Below are 17,736 nucleotides of genomic sequence, written 5' to 3' on the forward strand. Positions count from 1 at the left end.
TATTAACTGACACAGAAAGATCCAGGCCATGTCCGCCATCACGGGGTGGGGGTTCTGTTGGCTGACCAGTGATGGCTCCTGCACATAAACTGTTTGATATGTGATTGGTGGTTCAATCAGAAGGGTTCAGAGTCCCTATGACCATCCACAGCTCCTGGAAGGACCCTCGCCTCTCTTCTAGGCCTTCCTACCCAGCCCCTGAGGTCCGGGGCATCTCCCGTTAGAGGGATTAGGAAGAGAATCGAGACTGGTGAGAAATGGTGGGATTAGGAGCTAATGACAGAGCAGCCGTGGAACCCAATCTCCACAGGCCGACAGCCTGGGGGGAGTGGCTGGCTGGAATGTGAAGCGGGGTGGGGTTGGGTGTGAAGAGTTACCTAACTGCTCCAGAATGATACACCAGGTGCCCCAGACGGAGGGAAATGGCCAAAGGTGGCCTGCTCTCCTGTGGTCCAACCATATCGGGGGCACGGGTCCAGCAGGATGCCAGCAGGCAGCATCTGGAATGTTCCACATCCACCCCTGGAAAGAACCCTGAGAACATTCAGAACAGAAGCCCCAGACTGCCCCAAAACTGGACATCTAGGGTGATCTAGGTTCGGGAGAGTGGACCTGAGACAGTCTTGGACAGAGTGGCTTGGGCTAGCCTAACTATGTTAACCAAGGCTAGCTCAGAATAGTTTCTGCTAATTCTCTTGAGGCAGGTAGGTTTGTTTGTTTGCTTGCTCTGAGACAGGGTCTTGCTATGTAGACAAGGCTGTCCTTGAACTTAGAACTCTCCTGCCTCTGCCTCCTGAGCGCTGAGATTATAGGCACCTGCTGGGTTGGAGGCTTTCGTTGAGACCGTAATTGACAGTTTGGTCTTTACCAGTGCTTCTCAGAATGGGACGAAAAGCGTTCCCTAGCAGTGCACAACCCCAGGCAGTCAGTCTTCTCATCCACGGAAGGAGGTGGAGCTGGCAGCCCTCTGTTAGAAATGAGGAGCCCAGGAAAAGGCAGGCTGAAAAGTTTTACAAGACAGTCCAAAGCAGGCCTGGGCCTCAGGCCCATCTGGTGTTAGAATGTGGAAATGGGACAGAAAGCGAAGGGCACAGGAACCGTCTAGACTTCTCTAAGTACCTGCCATGGAAGACCACCAGCTGCTTCATACCTCGGTGGGTGCCCCTTGCTGGTCATATATGAAAATCCCAGCTCCTTTGCCCCATCTACTGCGAGGATGAAGACCATTCTCGGCAATCAGACTGTCATTCAGCAAATGTCAACATCACTCTGAAGTCATTGTGAAGGGCCCCAACGGGAGCTCTGCGAAGGGACTTCAGTCACATCCATATAGAGCTGAGTCTTCTAGGAAAGAAAAAGGAAAGGCTCCGTGTTGACAAGTGGTGGGGTAACAGAAGGAACTGGCCACTGTCAGAACCATCTGCAGTCATGTTCAGAACATGATCAAGGGTGTGACCCTGGGCTTCCGTTACAAGATGAGGTCTGTGGATGCTCACTTCCCTATCAACATCGTTATTCAGGAGAATCGGTCTTTGATTGAAATCCAAAATTTCTTGGGTGAAAAAAAATATACCCACCGGGTTCGGATGAGGACAGGTGTTGCTTGTTCTGTCTCTCAAGCCCAGAAGGATGAACTAATCCTTGAAGGAAATGATATTGAACTTGTCTCAAATTCATCGGCTCTGATTCAGCAAGCCACACAGTTAAAAACAAGGATATCGGGAAGTTCGTAGATGGTATCTAAGTGTCTGAAAGGGAACCGTGCAGCAGGCGGATGAGTGAGGCCTCAGTTTCCCAGCTCCAAAAACAAGATTCTGATCACAAGTACAATTTGGGCTCTTTGGGGACAATAAAAGACGTATATATGGGGTGGGGGAATCCCAAAAGGCATCCTTGCCCACAAGATCGTGCTCCCGCCCCACCTAAACTCTTAGAACTAATGGGAGCCGTGCATAACCAGAGACCCCATATAAGGGGTTCTGGGTAGACATCAGGACAAAGGTGCCTCCTGGCCTTTCCCGATGTTCTAATCCATAGGACCAACTCTTGCAACGGAATCTGAATGACATCAGGAAAGGTAGCACCAGCCCTGTGGGAAAGACTAACCTTCACTAAGGACCCTTGAGTTCCAACTTCTGTCCCAGCTAGGTTGTTTTTGTTTTCTGTTTTTTGTTTTCCCCTCTTTCTACAGTACCAGGAATTGAACAGAATTCCCACAGGATAGGTACACTAGGCAAGCACTCCCCAAACTGCATCCCATTACACAGCCTGTCTGCCTCTTGACTAGTGTGCTTGCTACTGAAGGGTATGAACTTCTCCCAGCTCCCAACATAGCCCTGGAAGCTAGAGAGCGCTGAGAGGGGCTCCCAGGAAAAGCCAGTCCCCCCTTTACAGCTGCCTCATCTGGCAGAGGCCCTCTGGGCCTGCCATTTCCTCCAGACCTGTCCCAGAGCCAAACACGGGCCCTCACTTAATCCCAGTTATGTAATGTGCAATCTGAACAGCTGTCCCAGGGGAGGCACCTGAGCCACACCCAGGAGCAGGGAAAGGCTTCAGCCAAGGCTGGCTGGGCAGACAGGTGAGGCTGGGCTTCTGCCTTCCGTGGTCACTTACTGCTCATCAGTCTCAGCACCATGAGTGGCCGAGTTGGAGACCTGAGCCCCAAGCAGGCAGAGACCCTGGCCAAGGTGAGAGATTCCCCCCTACTCTGTGGACCTCAGGGGGAAATGGCTGAGGAGGATGGGGTAGAAAGGATGTCCAGGACCCTGACTCTAACTGTTGGTTCTGCATGTCCTTGACATTGTCTCTCTGCCGTCACTTCCAAAGGGGGTCACCTCCAACACAGCCAAGTGGCATCAGTCCTGACCAGAATGGGTGTTAAGGGGAAGCTCCACTCTGGCAATCCTGTGGGTGAAATGTGCTGAAGTAGGCTTGAACTCACCCAGGAGCCGGACCAGCCACCTTCTCCTGGCCGTTATCCCCACGACCTCCTCCCTCCCTGCCTGCTGGGTGGGTGCTGGAGGATGCAGCCCTCTGCCCTCCGATGGACTCCTCTTCCCTGGGACCCTGAAAAGAAAGCTAGTCAATCTGTAAGACCCAGATCAGAGAAGCAGAACAGTGTTTGGTGTGTCTGCAGATGAAGGGAACGAGGATGCTTGATCATGAACCCTGCTCTTCCTTCCTTCCTTCTTTCCTTCTTTCTTTGCTTTGGAACCATGTTTTTATAAAGAATAGGAAGATTAGCAAATGTACCAAGTGAACTAGGGAAGCACCCAGTGTCCTGTCTACTCACCTATTTATGGATTTCTCCTTCTACTCACCCATCTCCTTAGCCTTCTTTTCACCTGCCCATCTTTCCTTCTATGTACATCCATCTATCCATCATCCATCCACCCATTGATCCACCCATCCACCCATCCACCCATCCACCCATCCACCCATCTACCCACCCACCCATCTACCCATCCATCCACCCACTCATCCATCCATCCACCCTCTCATCCATCCACCCATCCACCCACCCACCCATCCACCCATCCATTCACCCACTTATCCATCCATCCACCCTCTCATCCATCCACCCATCCATCCACCCATCCATCCATCCACCCATCCATCCATCCATCCACCACTCATCCATCCATCCACCCATTCACCCACCCACCCATCCACCCATCCATCCACCCTCTCATCCACCCATCCATCCATCCATCCATCCACCCATCCACCCATCCATCCACCCATCCATCCACCCACCCATCCATCCATCCACCCATCCATCCATCCATCCATCCATCCTCCCATCCATCCACCCATCCATCCACCCACTCATCCATCCACCCACTCATCCATCCATCCACCTTCTCATCCATCCATCCACCCTCTCATCCATCCATCCATCCACCCATCCATCCACCCACTCATCCACCCACTCATCCATCCACCTTTCATTTTTCTTCCCACCCACCCAACTGTTCTTCCCTCCATTCTGACTTTGCTCCCACACCATTTCCAACCTACCCACCTGTGCCACAGTCCAGCTCTCCTACCCACCCATTATCCCATGCTTCTCTCATGCTGGGTCAGACTGAGTGACAGAGGGAAAGAGAGGTGGTCGGTGAGTCTTTGAGTTGGGAAGTGAAGGTTCAGTGTCAGGAATATCTCTTTTCAGTTCCGAGAAAATGTCCAGGATGTGCTGCCCGCCCTGCCAAACCCTGATGACTATTTTCTTCTTCGTTGGCTCCGAGGTGAGGGGAGAGGTGGGGTGTTGAAGATAGAGGGACAACAAGAGGACCTGGGTCTCCAAAGATCTGTGACAACCTTTGGCTCGCAGAGTCTGACCACACCAGTTTAAATTTTACAAGTCTAAGAAAGGGGAGGAAAAAAGCAGATCTGACCCAGCTCCCAGGCCCCCCATTGCTCTTACTAGAGGCAGGGCAAAGCAGTCTTGTTCTACCTTTATCTCTCCCCCAACCCCATCTTCCCTCAGCTCGGAACTTTGACCTACAGAAATCAGAGGCCATGCTCCGCAAGGTAAATACCATCCCGGAGATTTGTAGACAGTATTCAAATTGGGGGAGGGGACAATCAGTGCCTCATACCCCAAATTCCATACCTTGTTCAGGGTTCTAAGCCTCACGGGCCTAACCCTTTCATTTTCAGTACATGGAGTTCCGGAAGACCATGGACATTGATCACATCCTTGACTGGCAGCCCCCAGAGGTGAGTCCTGTCCCCAAACACTTCAATCTCAGTGGACATATCACCTAAGAAGACTCCAGCCACTGGAGACCACAAGGGAAAGACAAGCAGAGAATGGCCCTTAGAAGCCATTAGTCCCACAGGCCTTTCTGTGAGAGTAAGGAATAATTCCTGTGTCAAGTTCTAGCATTGGCCTGGTGGTGGTGACAGACACCCTCAATCCAAGCACTTGGGAAGCAGAGGCAGGCATATCTCTGAGTTCAAGTCAAGCCTGGTCTACAGAATGAGTTCTAGGATAGCCTGGGCTACACAGAGAAGCCCTATCTTTTTTTTTTTTTTTGGTTCTTTTTTTTCGGAGCTGGGGACCGAACCCAGGGCCTTGAGCTTCCTAGGTAAGTGCTCTACCACTGAGCTAAATCCCCAGCCCCAAGAAGCCCTATCTTTTTTTTTTTTTTTTACCCATTCCCACCCCGAGCCCTAAGAAGCCCTATCTTAATAAACCAAAATGTTTTAAAATTCCCCGCATGAGTTCGTTTAATCATCCGAACACTGTACATTATCATCCCTTTTGTCCAGTAAAAAGAATCTAGCAACTTGCCCAACGTCCCACAGTCCCATTGTGGATCTGGGGTTTGACCATAGGCCTGTCAGACCTCCCAAACGTGTATCTGAACCACCATATCCTGTCAGTCCCTCTTGTGCTCCCGCCCCAGAGTTCCAAAGCATCCTGTCCAGGTATAAAGCAACATCCAACTGAGGCTACACCACTGGTAAGGGTAGGACCTACACTGGGGTCACAGTAACATGGTGATCATAGCTGGGGACAGTATGCCATCTATGCCAGCACTATCTTGGAGAGCAAGCACCTATGGAAGAGGAGGTGGGACACAGCCCAGAGAGGTGGTGTCACTTGCTCAAGGACATGGGGCATAGGAACAGCAGTGCCTATATTATATCTGCTGGCTTTCAGAATGACATTCTCCAATACTAAACCAGACACGGAAGACATTGCAGGCAGGGCCAATGAGCCCTGAAGTCTGAAGCCAGGCCTGGCTGATACTGAGCCTTTGTATTCACAGCTGTGAGCAAGGCCCTCCCTTGCAAGACCCCCAGTGTTTTCACTTGGGACCAGGCAAGCCAATGTTTTGTCCCATGGCAGAGTGTATATAGGCTTGGGTATGATAAGCTAGTCAGGTTTGGGGGCTCCCAGGGAGGTGTGTGATTCCAAGTGTTGTGTATCCTATGTCCAGGTGATCCAGAAGTACATGCCCGGAGGCCTGTGTGGCTATGACCGGGACGGCTGCCCTGTGTGGTATGACATCATCGGGCCACTGGACCCCAAAGGGCTGCTTTTCTCAGTCACCAAGCAGGACCTGTTGAAGACTAAGATGAGGGACTGTGAACGTATCCTGCACGAGTGTGACCTGCAGACAGAGCGGGTGAGGGTCTGACTGGGCGGGGGGAGCAACTAGAGGTAGGAGAGGCTGCCAGGACCCATGTTCCCAAGAACACCTCCATGTTCTTTCCACCATGGTCAAAGGGTTCTCTGGTCAAACAGCCCCAGCACTTATCAGCTGTGTGACCTCCAAAAGTTCCTTACCCCTCTGAGCCTGTCTTCTCCCCCTTGGCAGGGTAGTCTGCACTGAGTACAGAGATGACGGGATAGTCCTCAGCTATTATGGGGTCACATCCTAATAAACCATCCTAAGTTTAAAAATTACCATTAGTGGGAGAGACACATAAAACACTAACCCACTCAGCATCGTGGCTTAGCCTAGTCTGCCTCAGATATGCACAGAGCATTTTTACTAGCCTATAATTGGACACTGGAAGACAGCACCATCGTGAGTATCATTAGCCCAGAAAAAATTAAAATCCAACATTCAGTCTAAGAATTTGAGTGAAAATGTGTTGCTTCTCACCATCATAAAGTCTTTAAAAATCATTAAGTCCAGTGAAAGGATGGGTAAGCAGATGATGGGTAGATGGATAATGGGCAGGTAGATGGATGATGGGTGGGTGGGTGATGGGTGGGTGGGTGATGGGTGATGGGTAAGTGGGTGATGGGCAGGTGGGTGATGGGCAGTTGGGTGATGGGCAGGTGGGTGATGGGCAGGTGGGTGATGGGTAGGTGGGTGATGGGTGGGTGGGTGATGGGTAGGTGGATGATGGGCAGGTGGGTGATGGGTGATAGATGGATGCGGGTAGGTGGGTGATGGGTAGGTGGGTGATGGGTAGGTGGGTGATGGGTGATAGATGGATGCGGGTAGGTGGGTGGGTGAACGAGTGGGGAGATGTACTTTTTTCTTGTCCACTTGTTACTCTGAGGACAGAGTGGAGGGTTGGAAGCGTCCTGAGAGTCATGTACTTGAGTTGTCAATTCCCAAGCTTATCCTGGCACTGCTCCTTCCTCATCCCCACAGCTGGGGAGGAAGATTGAAACCATTGTGATGATATTTGACTGTGAAGGTCTGGGACTGAAGCACTTCTGGAAACCTCTGGTGGAAGTGTACCAGGAGGTGAGGAGGCCCAGGGGTGGACACACACACACGCACACACACACACACACACACACACACACACACACACACGCATTCATTCACACCACACATACACACTCATACACATGCATTCACACCACACACACACACGCATTCATTCACACCACACATACACATTCATACACATGCATTCACACCACACATACACACACATGCACACACACGCACACACGCACACGCACACACACACACGCATTCATTCACACCACACATACACACTCATACACATGCATTCACACCACACATACACATACACACACACACACGCACACGCACATACACACACACACACACACACACACACACACACACACACATGGCTGACCGGCTTGGCCTGTTTTGCCCTTACAGTTCACTTAAAGCACAAATTAATAAAAGGTGGTTTCCTTCCTAGCCCCACCCTGAAAAGAAACGTTAATAGGACTCCTGGGAAGTGCACAAGAGAGCACAGAGTCTGTTTCCACATTAACTCCAGCCCTGTTCTCTTGCTCTGAGCCCTGAGCAAGTTATCTCCTGTCTACCATCCCCACCCCCAGCCCCATGCCACCATGCTTCAGGCTCCTCCCCTCCAGCCTGGGGACAATTAGACCGGGGAGTAAGTCTGTACAGCATATGCACCGTGCTGAGCAGACTCCAAACGCCTGGCACACTGCAGTCTCCATGATTATCATCTGTTGTTAAAATGATTCTGCGGTTATTGTGGGCATTTGGTTCTAACTGTCTGAGGTGGGATGCTTCCCTTCAGAAGCCAATGAAGGTGATACCTAAAAGAGTATTTCCTTTAAAGCCTCCAGGCAGGATACAGCAAGGAGGGGGAGGGGAGAAGATGTGGGCTCTGAGGGGCTTTTTTTGGCCCCACAGTTCTTTGGCCTCCTTGAAGAGAATTACCCAGAGACCCTGAAGTTCATGCTCATTGTGAAAGGTAAGTAAGATGTGGCTCTCCCTCCTGGAGCCTCCATACCCCTATCTTTCACCCTTAGGGTCTTGATGGCCTCTTCCTGGGGCAAATCACTTGGTGTCTGGCACAGAAGGGTTCAGGAAATGGTAACATCTGGCTTCACTCCGAAAGGGGCAGCTCTAAACTCAGCCCTGCTAGAAATGCCTCTTCCCTTCCCTATGACCATCTTTCCATCCTTGGGCTGTCTGTGGCCCTAAGATGCCCAGGCTGGCCTTGAACTCACTCTGTAGCCCACATAGGCCTTGCACTTGCCGTGTTTCTGCCTCAGCCTTCAGAGTATATGGGATTATAAACCTACATTACTATTTATTCTCCTTTTCTTTCTTTTCTGTCTTTGTGTGTGTGTTGGGGTTTTGTTTATTGTTTGTTCTTTGAGACAGGGTCTTACCATGTAGCCCTGGCTGTCTTGAAACTCATTGTAAAGACCAGGCTGTCCTCAAACTCACAGAGATCCACCTCCCTATCCCTCCCAAGTTCTGGTTCTGAAGGCATGCACCTCCATGCCCAGATCGTCCTGTTTTTCTGAGTAAGTTATCTGCTCCTTGAAGGCCTCTGAGCCTATGCCTGTGGTGCATATTCCTGGCCAGACACCATTCTGGGGGCTCACTAGCCATTCAGGTGTCTGCTGCTCAGGTAGGTAGGTTGGTAGAAAGACGGTTTGTTGGATAGTTGGTGAACTCATTGCTTGACTGGCTCTCCAGCTGACTGGCTGTCTGGATGTCTGAGTAGCTAAGAAACTGGTGATGGGTTGAAGAGTTGACTGGGGTGGCTGACTGACTTTTAGCTTGGTTGGTTTTCTGGCTAGCATTCTGATGACTGGATGTTTGGGTGGTTGCCCGGCATGTTGGTTTGTTCCGCAGCTGAATTTGCATGGTCAGCTGGTTATTTGGAGATTGGCTCTTTGTATGGCTGGCTGGTAGTTGGAGAGAGCAATTGATTAGCTGTCTAGCTGCTTGGCCGGTGGCTGATTCATTTTCTGTTTAGCCAACTTGTTGGGTTTGGCCATTTGGTGAACTGATAAATTATTTGTTAGCCGGCTGCCTCGTTTGAGGGCACTTGGCCAGCTCGTTGATAGAGTGGCGAGCTTCTTGGTCGGCTGATGAGGAGGCTGACGACTGGCTCACTCGTGCAGTGGGTAGGCGGCTGGTGGATGGCTAGTTAGTTGGCTGTTTCTTGGGTGATTGGGTCTGAGACAGCCAGGTCCATCATGACTTCTGTATCATGAGCTGTGTCCATTGTAGAAAGTTGGCCCAGTGGCTTGATCTCTCCCCGTTAATCTTCTTGTATCTTTCCAGCCACCAAACTGTTCCCCGTGGGCTACAACCTCATGAAGCCATTCCTGAGTGAGGACACACGGAGGAAGATTGTAGTGTTGGGAAGTAAGTCCTCCAAGTGCCCTGTCCCCAGGCGTCACACCTGGACTTTAGAGTAACGCTGGTCCATCATCCCTTCCAATGCTCAGCACATTTCATGCAGCCACAAGTTCCTTCTTCCCCTCAGTGAGATGGTATAGAACCAAGATGTTCCCTAAGCCCCATTCCCTGCCTTAGCCTCAGGGGTGAGTGAGGAGTAAGGCCCCTGCCCCTTATGCTTCAGCTCCATCGCTTCTCAACCCCAGCTCTATGTGCTCTGGCTTTCTTTCTGTACTTGAAAATCCTGTGCTTTTTTTTTTTTTCGGAGCTGGGGACCAAACCCAGGGCCTTGTGCTTGCTAGGCAGGCGCTCTACCACTGAGCTTAATCCCCAACCCCATAATTGTTTTTCTAAAACCAAGTATACTGGGCCGGAATGACGGCTCAGCTGCCACCAAGGTTGATGACCTGAGTGTCCCCAGAGCCCACACAGCAGAAGGAGAAAACTGACACCCACAAGTTATTCCTCTGACCCGTGTATGTTGTGATGTGTGACCCCCCCTTACGCAGATAATAAATATAATTTTAAACATAGTAAAATAGAATATGTATAACACATAGATTTTAGAAGGAAATACAAATAATTTTAAAGGTGTTGTTTGTATTTTCCTATTTTCTCAATTTTGCATATTACTATAAGTAAAAAGTAATAAGAAAAGTGTACTTCTTATTCCTCTTTTTGTTTTGTATTTTAAGATGCAATGTCCTCAAACTCACCATCCTCCTGCCTCAGTCTCTTGAGTACTAAAAGTACTACCATTGTATGCCATTCCCCTGACAAGAGTTGGTTTTTAAAGTGGCAAAAGTGGGTTGTGGGTATATTTCGGCATTTGCCCAGAACATGTGAGGCCCTGAGTTCCATCCATGGCAAGATAGATAGATAGATAGATAGATAGTAGGTAGATAGTAGGTAGATAGGTAGATAGGTAGGTAGGTAGGTAGGTAGGTAGGATAACATGAAGAAAACTAATTCTGAAGCCTAAGTCAGTGAGCTTGGAGGAAAACCATCCCTCAAACAGTATTCAGTTCCTCTAATTGTGAATCGAGGATCTAGAAATGAGGGCTGCAGTCTTATGTTCCTCACTCTCTCTTTCTTCCCAATACCCTAGCTCCTGCCTCTACCCATGTCCACTAGGGATGAGAGCTTGATAGGTGAGAAAATAGGCTGGTTGTGGGGAGGCACCAAATCCTGGAGTAAATGGACCCAAGTCCTCCATTCCTCTGGGGCCCACAGGCTCAGTAATTTGGCCCTAGCGTTCCAGGCACGTTGCTGGTTCCCACTTCCCACTGGACGGGAGGAATATTCCACTGCCATAAGGTTAGCCACAGGGCTAGGACCACAGCAATCCCCAGCACCCAGGACCCCTAGAGACTCACATGTGAATAGCAGTCATGGCATTATACCACGTGGTTGTGGTGATGAAAGAGGCAGGTGATTCTCTAGACAGAGCTGCTCCCACCACAAGATCTTACTGACTGACTGAGTAATCTCACCAAGGTCGACCTTCAAGAATGTACCAATCCATCAGCCAAGGGCAAACGTGTTTCCATAGCAACCGGATGCTAGGAAAACCATTTCCTATAGCCTGAGGTATAGGTGACTTGGGAGTTATCCCTGGCCACCTAACTCCCTCAGTGTTTGCCCCGGTGGGTATGGGAGGCTCTTTGGTCCCTTCCAGGTGTGATAACCATCACTGTATCTTCCTACTCCCAGACAGCTGGAAAGAAGGTTTGCTGAAACTCATCAGTCCTGAGGAACTGCCTGCCCATTTTGGGGGGACACTCACTGACCCAGATGGGAATCCCAAATGTTTAACCAAGGTACACAGAGCCTGGGGCCAGGAAGGATTGAAGGAGGAAGGCTGGGTTCCTTTCCTACCTACCTATTCATTTCACCAACATCTCCAGATAGATGGTTGGGTACAGAGACCCCGTATTGAACTAGGGTCCAGCTTTGTGGGACTTAATGATGAGATGTGCAGAGGAAGATGAAATGTGGGGCTTTGATTTGGAATTAAGCTGAAAGAAGATTCCAGAGGATGCGCTAGCCCTCCTAGAGAGCCAAGAAGGGTTTGGGGAAGTGGAGTGGGAATCTTCCCAATAGCGATAAATGTGTCTCTGGCAAGAGGAGTGACTCCGGAATCTATTATAGATCAACTACGGTGGGGAGATTCCCAAGTCCATGTATGTGCGTGACCAGGTGAAGACCCAGTATGAGCACTCGGTGCAGATTAGCCGCGGCTCCTCCCATCAGGTGGAATACGAGATCCTGTTCCCAGGCTGCGTCCTCAGGTAGGGACAAATGACCGCTCCTCCCACAGCTGGGCTCCAACCCCTCAGGACCCCGTCACACTGAGCAGCAACCTGATCTCTCCCAGGTGGCAGTTCTCATCTGATGGAGCAGACATTGGCTTTGGAGTTTTCCTCAAGACCAAGATGGGGGAGAGGCAGAAGGCAGGGGAGATGACCGAGGTGCTAACCAGCCAGCGCTACAATGCCCACATGGTGCCTGAGGATGGGAGCCTCACCTGCACCGAGGCTGGTGTCTGTAAGTCCACCCCAGCCGTGCACTGGTTCTGGAGACAGGAACCATCTTCCACCTGGTTTAAAAGATACATATAGGCAGTGGGCCCTCTCCCCAAACACACACCAGGACACATAGCCCAGGTTAGAGCATTCATTCATTCCCAAGTCATACTCGTGAACACTTACTGTGCACCAACAGTCAGAGACACACAAGCCCCGAGGAACCGAGGGTGCTTGGATCACAGGACACAGACATAGGACAATAGGGCAGGTGGCGCTTTCCCCATGAGGTCGTGAGAAATAAGCCGACTTCCGTGCAGCCTCAAAGCTGAGTGTCATGCTACCCCAGCTCAGTATCAGCTTCAGTGTAGTTGCACAAGTGCAAGACAGTGCCCAATCAGGGAAGAAACACCGTTTGGGTCACCCATGGTCTGAGGATTAAAACCATTACTTCAGGCTTTGCCCAGCACCCACTTTATCCAAGAGGGCTAGGAAGCTTCTGTTGCTCTCAGTATATGTGAGCATCCAGGTATGAATATACCTGAATTAATATAATTAACGTCCATTGTTCTCACTATCTGTTGATGTAACTAAAGCCAGGCAGGGTGATGGTCAAGAGGTAGTTTCTGTTTACAGGCTCTGCTCAGGGCCACAGGTCTCACGGAGAGGTAAAAGGCGCAATGGGGAGCTGCACCAGCTCGGCAAGCACAGCCAGTAGGAGCTCATCTTTCCGTCTGTCTCATCTCCTAGATGTCCTGCGCTTTGACAACACCTATAGCTTCGTCCATGCCAAGAAGGTCAGCTTCACGGTTGAAGTGCTTCTCCCAGATGAGGGCATGCAGAAGTACGATGAGGAGCTCACCCCTATCTAGGTGGACCCCCCCACTTCTCAGAGACCCCACGCTCTGTTTTCCCTCTTCTCTCCTTTCATTCCTAAACCTGATCATTAGTCGGGCTTACTCTGTGACACCAGTGCGCAGAGGAAGAGATTGCCCGGAGAAGATTTATCTGCTGTAGTCAAATTGCAAAATGACGAAAGGTTGGAGGTATAAAGATTGCAAAAGAGAAAGAAGCACAAGGAAAAGACAGAAGATGGGTGTCACTGGGGTCTAAGAATAGGGAAAGGGGGGTTGGGGATTTAGCTCAGTGGTAGAGCGCTTGCCTAGCAAGCGCAAGGCCCTGGGTTCGGTCCTCAGCTCCAAAAAAAAAAAAAAAAAAAAAAAAAAAGAACAGGGAAAGGACTCTACTTGACCTCTTCTCTCCTAAGACATTTGTACTTGAGTAGGGACTATGACTGTGACTGTGACTGTGTCTGTGAGCGGCTTGAGCTGCAGATTATCTGAATCATTTTTATTTCCATTTTACTATAAAGTAGATGCTTACTGTATTTCTGTAAGTTAAACAGACGACCAGAAGGCAGGGACCACAAGGTCATGGGAATGGTAAAGAGATCAGACAGCAGATTTCAGCACCCTGGACAGAGCCCCACTCGCAGAAAACCGGACCGTCCAACCTGACAGTGGTTTCCTTTTGGGAGTCTCAGATACAGTAACTCCAACCCTCTGGCAGGAGGCGCCCCTGCTTCTGACTTTGCCTGACCCAGGGGCACAGGCTCTATGCATTATTCTCATAATCACCTCCTTCCTTTTGAACTCACAGCTCATATTTTAAGGCCATTAAAAGAATTTTCCCCAGGGCTGGAGAGATGGCTCAACTGTTAGGAGCACTGGCTGCTCTTCCAGAGGTCCTGAGTTCAATTCCCAGCAATCACATGGTGGGTCACGACCATCTGTAGTGGGATCTGGTGCCCTCTTCTGGCCTGCACGTGTACATGCAGTCAGAGCACATAAATAAAAACAAAACAAAAACAAAAACACAACATTTCCCCCCAAAGCAAAGAAAGCCAATACCGACTCTCAATGCTGCCGGGCAAAACAATGGCAATAATGTCCGTCGTTGGCTGAGGATTGTCACTGTTCCAGGAGCTTCACAAGGTAGAATGACACCACCCTCACACCACCAATACACCTTATCAGAGCCACTTTATGAAGGAGGAAACCGAGCTCAGAGAGGCTAAGGTAGCCACTCAGTGTCATGTAGTCATCAGCAGATCTAGGATCTGAGACTTTTGCTCTTTATTTAGTCAGAAGGCATTGCTCTAAATTGCTCCACGGTGTCCCCACATAAGACCCTGCTCTGACAAGAAGATAAGGAATGCTTTGCTTGCCCTGCATCTTTAAGTAGAGTTACTGGGTATCCCCATTTAAAAGATGGAAGAAATAATCCCCCAAATTGGGCAGCCCAGCTAGTGGAGCCCCACAACGTGTGAGGGGGTTGTTCAAGAAGCCTCGCAGAGGGCTGGAAGGCCTTGCACTCCTTTATCCGGTGATTTGTCCTTTGCTCGCACAGATGCAAGGATGCTCACCTGATGCTCACCATGTCCCTCGGGAACTGGGACAAGGCCTGGTTCCCATTTCTTTCTCAATTTCCTGACCCATGCTGGGTGCTCGGACATTGGCTCGAGTCCCGGCTCCTGGCACAACTCTTGCCAAGAGATGATTAGTTCAGAGAATGCAGGGAGGCCAGAACCCAGGGAAACTGCTGTTTCCATGAAATGCACTGTGGGAACTAAGAGCTGAGTGTGGAGCCTGACACTCACCAAGCTAACTTCATTCTGTAGAGGAGAGCAGAGCCATGCACAGACCTGTGCCTACACTTCAGGGCACCGGCTATTGTGCCCATCTTATATAGAGGGACTGTCCTGGGGTTTCCATTGGTGTGATGAAACACCATGACCAAAAGAAATTGGAAGAAAAGGGTTCGTTTCTCTCGGTTTTCTATAACCATTCATCATCAAAAGCAGTAAAGGCGGGAATTCACACAGGGCAGGATGTGGGAGGCAGGAGCTGAGGCAGAAGCCATGGAGGGATGCTGCTTACTGGCTTGCTCCTCATGGTTTGCTCAGCCTGTTTTCTTACAGAGCCCAGGACCACCAGAGCAGGGATGACACCACCCAGTGATCACTAATTAAGAAAGTACCTTACAGCCAGAACTTATGGAGGCATTTTCTGTACTGAGGCCCCTTCCTCTCTGATGACTCTAGCTTGTGTCTAGCAAGGACAGAAACTGAGCTCCCAACAGCACTGGCCTCATTTCTTCAGTCAGTGGGTGATAGAAATGGACCAGGGCCAAGGTGCCCTCTTCACTTTGTGGCCTCCAGGTTCCTGTGTGATGTTCCAAATGGGGTAAAACTGCTTCCTCCTTTCTGAGCAGGCAGGGGAGGGGAAAGTAACTGGAATCACAAAAGAGGAGAAGAAAGATTGGGAAGAGAAAGCTGTCAGACTTTGAAAGACAAAGAGTGATGTTGAATGATCCTTAATATGTATTCATTACCTGACATTAAAGTTTATGAGCATCCATATCTTTTCAAAAAACATTTACCTGCTCCTTCATAATCTCACATATATTTTGGTCATAGTCACTTCTCCTTCTCCTGTCCCAATGTCTCCCAGAATCTCCCACATACACATCTCTTCAACTCCTTGTCTTCTGTTGTTTTTCTAACCCACTGAGTCCAATCAGAGCTGCCCAGATGCTCAATGCTCAGATAGAGGACTCCAGCCACTGTAGCAAGGGCAACCCGCCATGGGCCACACAGTCAAAGAAGATAAACTCTTCCTTCCAGAGGACACCAACTGCCAATAGCTCTCCGGTTTGGTGTCAGGCCTCATGAATCCCTCGTGTGATTGATGGTACCGCATGGTTGCCTGATTGCTGTGCTGGCAATCGCAGCTACTGCAAGATTGAGTGCATTGGTCCCACCACACCCAGAAGACTCCCTAGCCTCTGACCCTTAACAAACTTTCTGTCCCCTTCTGTGCCTTGTGCAGGGAGTGACAGGGACGTGCCATTTGGGGCCAAGTACTCCATGGTCACTTATTCTCTGCACTCTGGTCAGTCATGAGTCTGTATTCATCACCGTGTGCCAAGTAAGATGGTTCTCCGCTGGGGGCGGGGGTGAGAGTTGCATCTGGCACCAGGTTAAAACCTTAGAAGGCACGGAGATACCACATTCCTTTAGCAAAGCAATAGCGGTTGGTTCTGTGCGCTCTCCCGTCATGGGTTCTTGGCCAGCTTCACAGTACCAGCATGAGCTGCCTCCTGCAGAATAGACCTCCATTCCAATTAGAGCATTGGTTACTCCAATAGCATCTGTGTCATTGTTGTGGTGTGGGCACATCTTCCCAGACTGGTCACTACTGTAGCTGACACCATACACATCTGGGTAAGATTCTTGATGGCTTTTCTGTGCCAATGGCCTGCATGGCACCCCCGGCATTGTGAAATCTAGACATCGGGGAGGGTGTTTCTGGATCACTAATGGTTTGATTTTTCTGTGTCCTGTGATGAAAGTGTGTGGTGTCTTCAGCAGCGGACTTATACCTATTCCTGTAAGGTCTGGGTAACCAAGAGTAATGGCAATCTATGGTCCCCACACCAACACCACGACAGAAGGTATCCCATGCCTGGCACTGGAACTTTTGTTTAATTGTCTGTGGCTTCCGGGAGGAACGTTCTGTGGAAGGTAATGCTAATACACATATTTTTAGGAAGTTTATGAAACAGTAGCTTTTGTCAAGCTTTCCTTTTCCATAGTAGTTTTTCAAACATCCCTCTCCCTATATCATCACCCTGTGATTTACCTGGCAAGTCTATAATGAAGAACGAGGGAGAGAAGTGAGTGGGAGGGGGACTGGAAAGATGGTTCTGAGAACTTCCTGATTCACAGAGAAGCTGGGCTTGTTTCCCAGTTCACAGACTTCAGCTCCATGGGAGCCAGCTCCCTCTGCTGGTAGAGATCAGCACTGCACCCATGTACTCAAAAATATTTTTTTTTTCTTTTTTTTCTTTTTTTTCTTTTCTCTTTTTTTCGGAGCTGGGGACCGAACCCAGGGCCTTGCTCTTGCTAGGCAAGCGCTCTACCACTGAGCTAAATCCCCAACCCCTAAAATTTTTTAAAAAAAGAAATGGGAAGGATAAAAACAATTAGGGAGGAAGGGTGGAAGAGAGAAGGAATAAACAGGCCCAAGGAATGCAGTGTGGCAGCACCCACACTTTGGACAAAGCATGTTATGAGAATCTTGAAAGAAAATGGCTGTTACAGGGCTGGAGGGAGGCGAACCCCCACCCACCCACAGAGGGCAGAGTATAGACTCTTTGCACACTGGGGGACCGAGGAAGCTGTGAGCATTAGTGTTGGGTGTTTCTTTGTTAGGGCTCCTCTCCCTGCAGCTGGGAGTGTACCATGCAGGGGCGAAAGAAATCCAAGTTTCTGTTTCTTCTTCCTTCCCTAAGAACCCATTGCCAGGGAGACAACACCAAGGGGCTATGTCTGACTCCCACCACATAGTGCGAGAAAACTCGAGGGCCACATGAAGTGAAGGCGGGGACAGACCTCTGGAGCGCTCAGAATCTTCACTGTAAATCAATTGAAGAATTGATTGCTTGGTCGTGGTGGTGTATACCCATAACTCTGCCACCTGGGAGGTGGGGACAGGAAAAGTCAAGAGTTCAAGGTC

The 17,736-nt window shown here is 49.8% G+C and overlaps 1 protein-coding gene and 1 pseudogene across 2 annotated transcripts; both read left to right on the forward strand.

Moving 5' to 3' along the window:
- The first annotated feature begins 767 nt into the window (after positions 1 to 767).
- Rpl9-ps25 (ribosomal protein L9, pseudogene 25) lies at positions 768 to 1,782 on the forward strand (annotated as a pseudogene).
- A 722-nt stretch (positions 1,783 to 2,504) lies between these two features.
- Sec14l3 (SEC14-like lipid binding 3) lies at positions 2,505 to 15,591 on the forward strand. 2 transcript variants are annotated; one of them, NM_022608.1, is given in 12 exon segments: positions 2,609 to 2,687; positions 4,172 to 4,247; positions 4,490 to 4,533; positions 4,663 to 4,722; positions 5,952 to 6,140; positions 7,125 to 7,220; positions 8,124 to 8,184; positions 9,516 to 9,599; positions 11,346 to 11,452; positions 11,784 to 11,923; positions 12,010 to 12,179; positions 12,908 to 13,384. In NM_022608.1, coding segments are annotated over 12 exon segments (1,203 nt in total). In that variant the 5' UTR covers positions 2,609 to 2,633; the 3' UTR covers positions 13,030 to 13,384.
- Positions 15,592 to 17,736: the final 2,145 nt, after the last annotated feature.

Source organism: Rattus norvegicus, chromosome 14, assembly GCF_036323735.1.
Source record: "Rattus norvegicus strain BN/NHsdMcwi chromosome 14, GRCr8, whole genome shotgun sequence".
Lineage (NCBI taxonomy): Eukaryota > Metazoa > Chordata > Mammalia > Rodentia > Muridae > Rattus > Rattus norvegicus.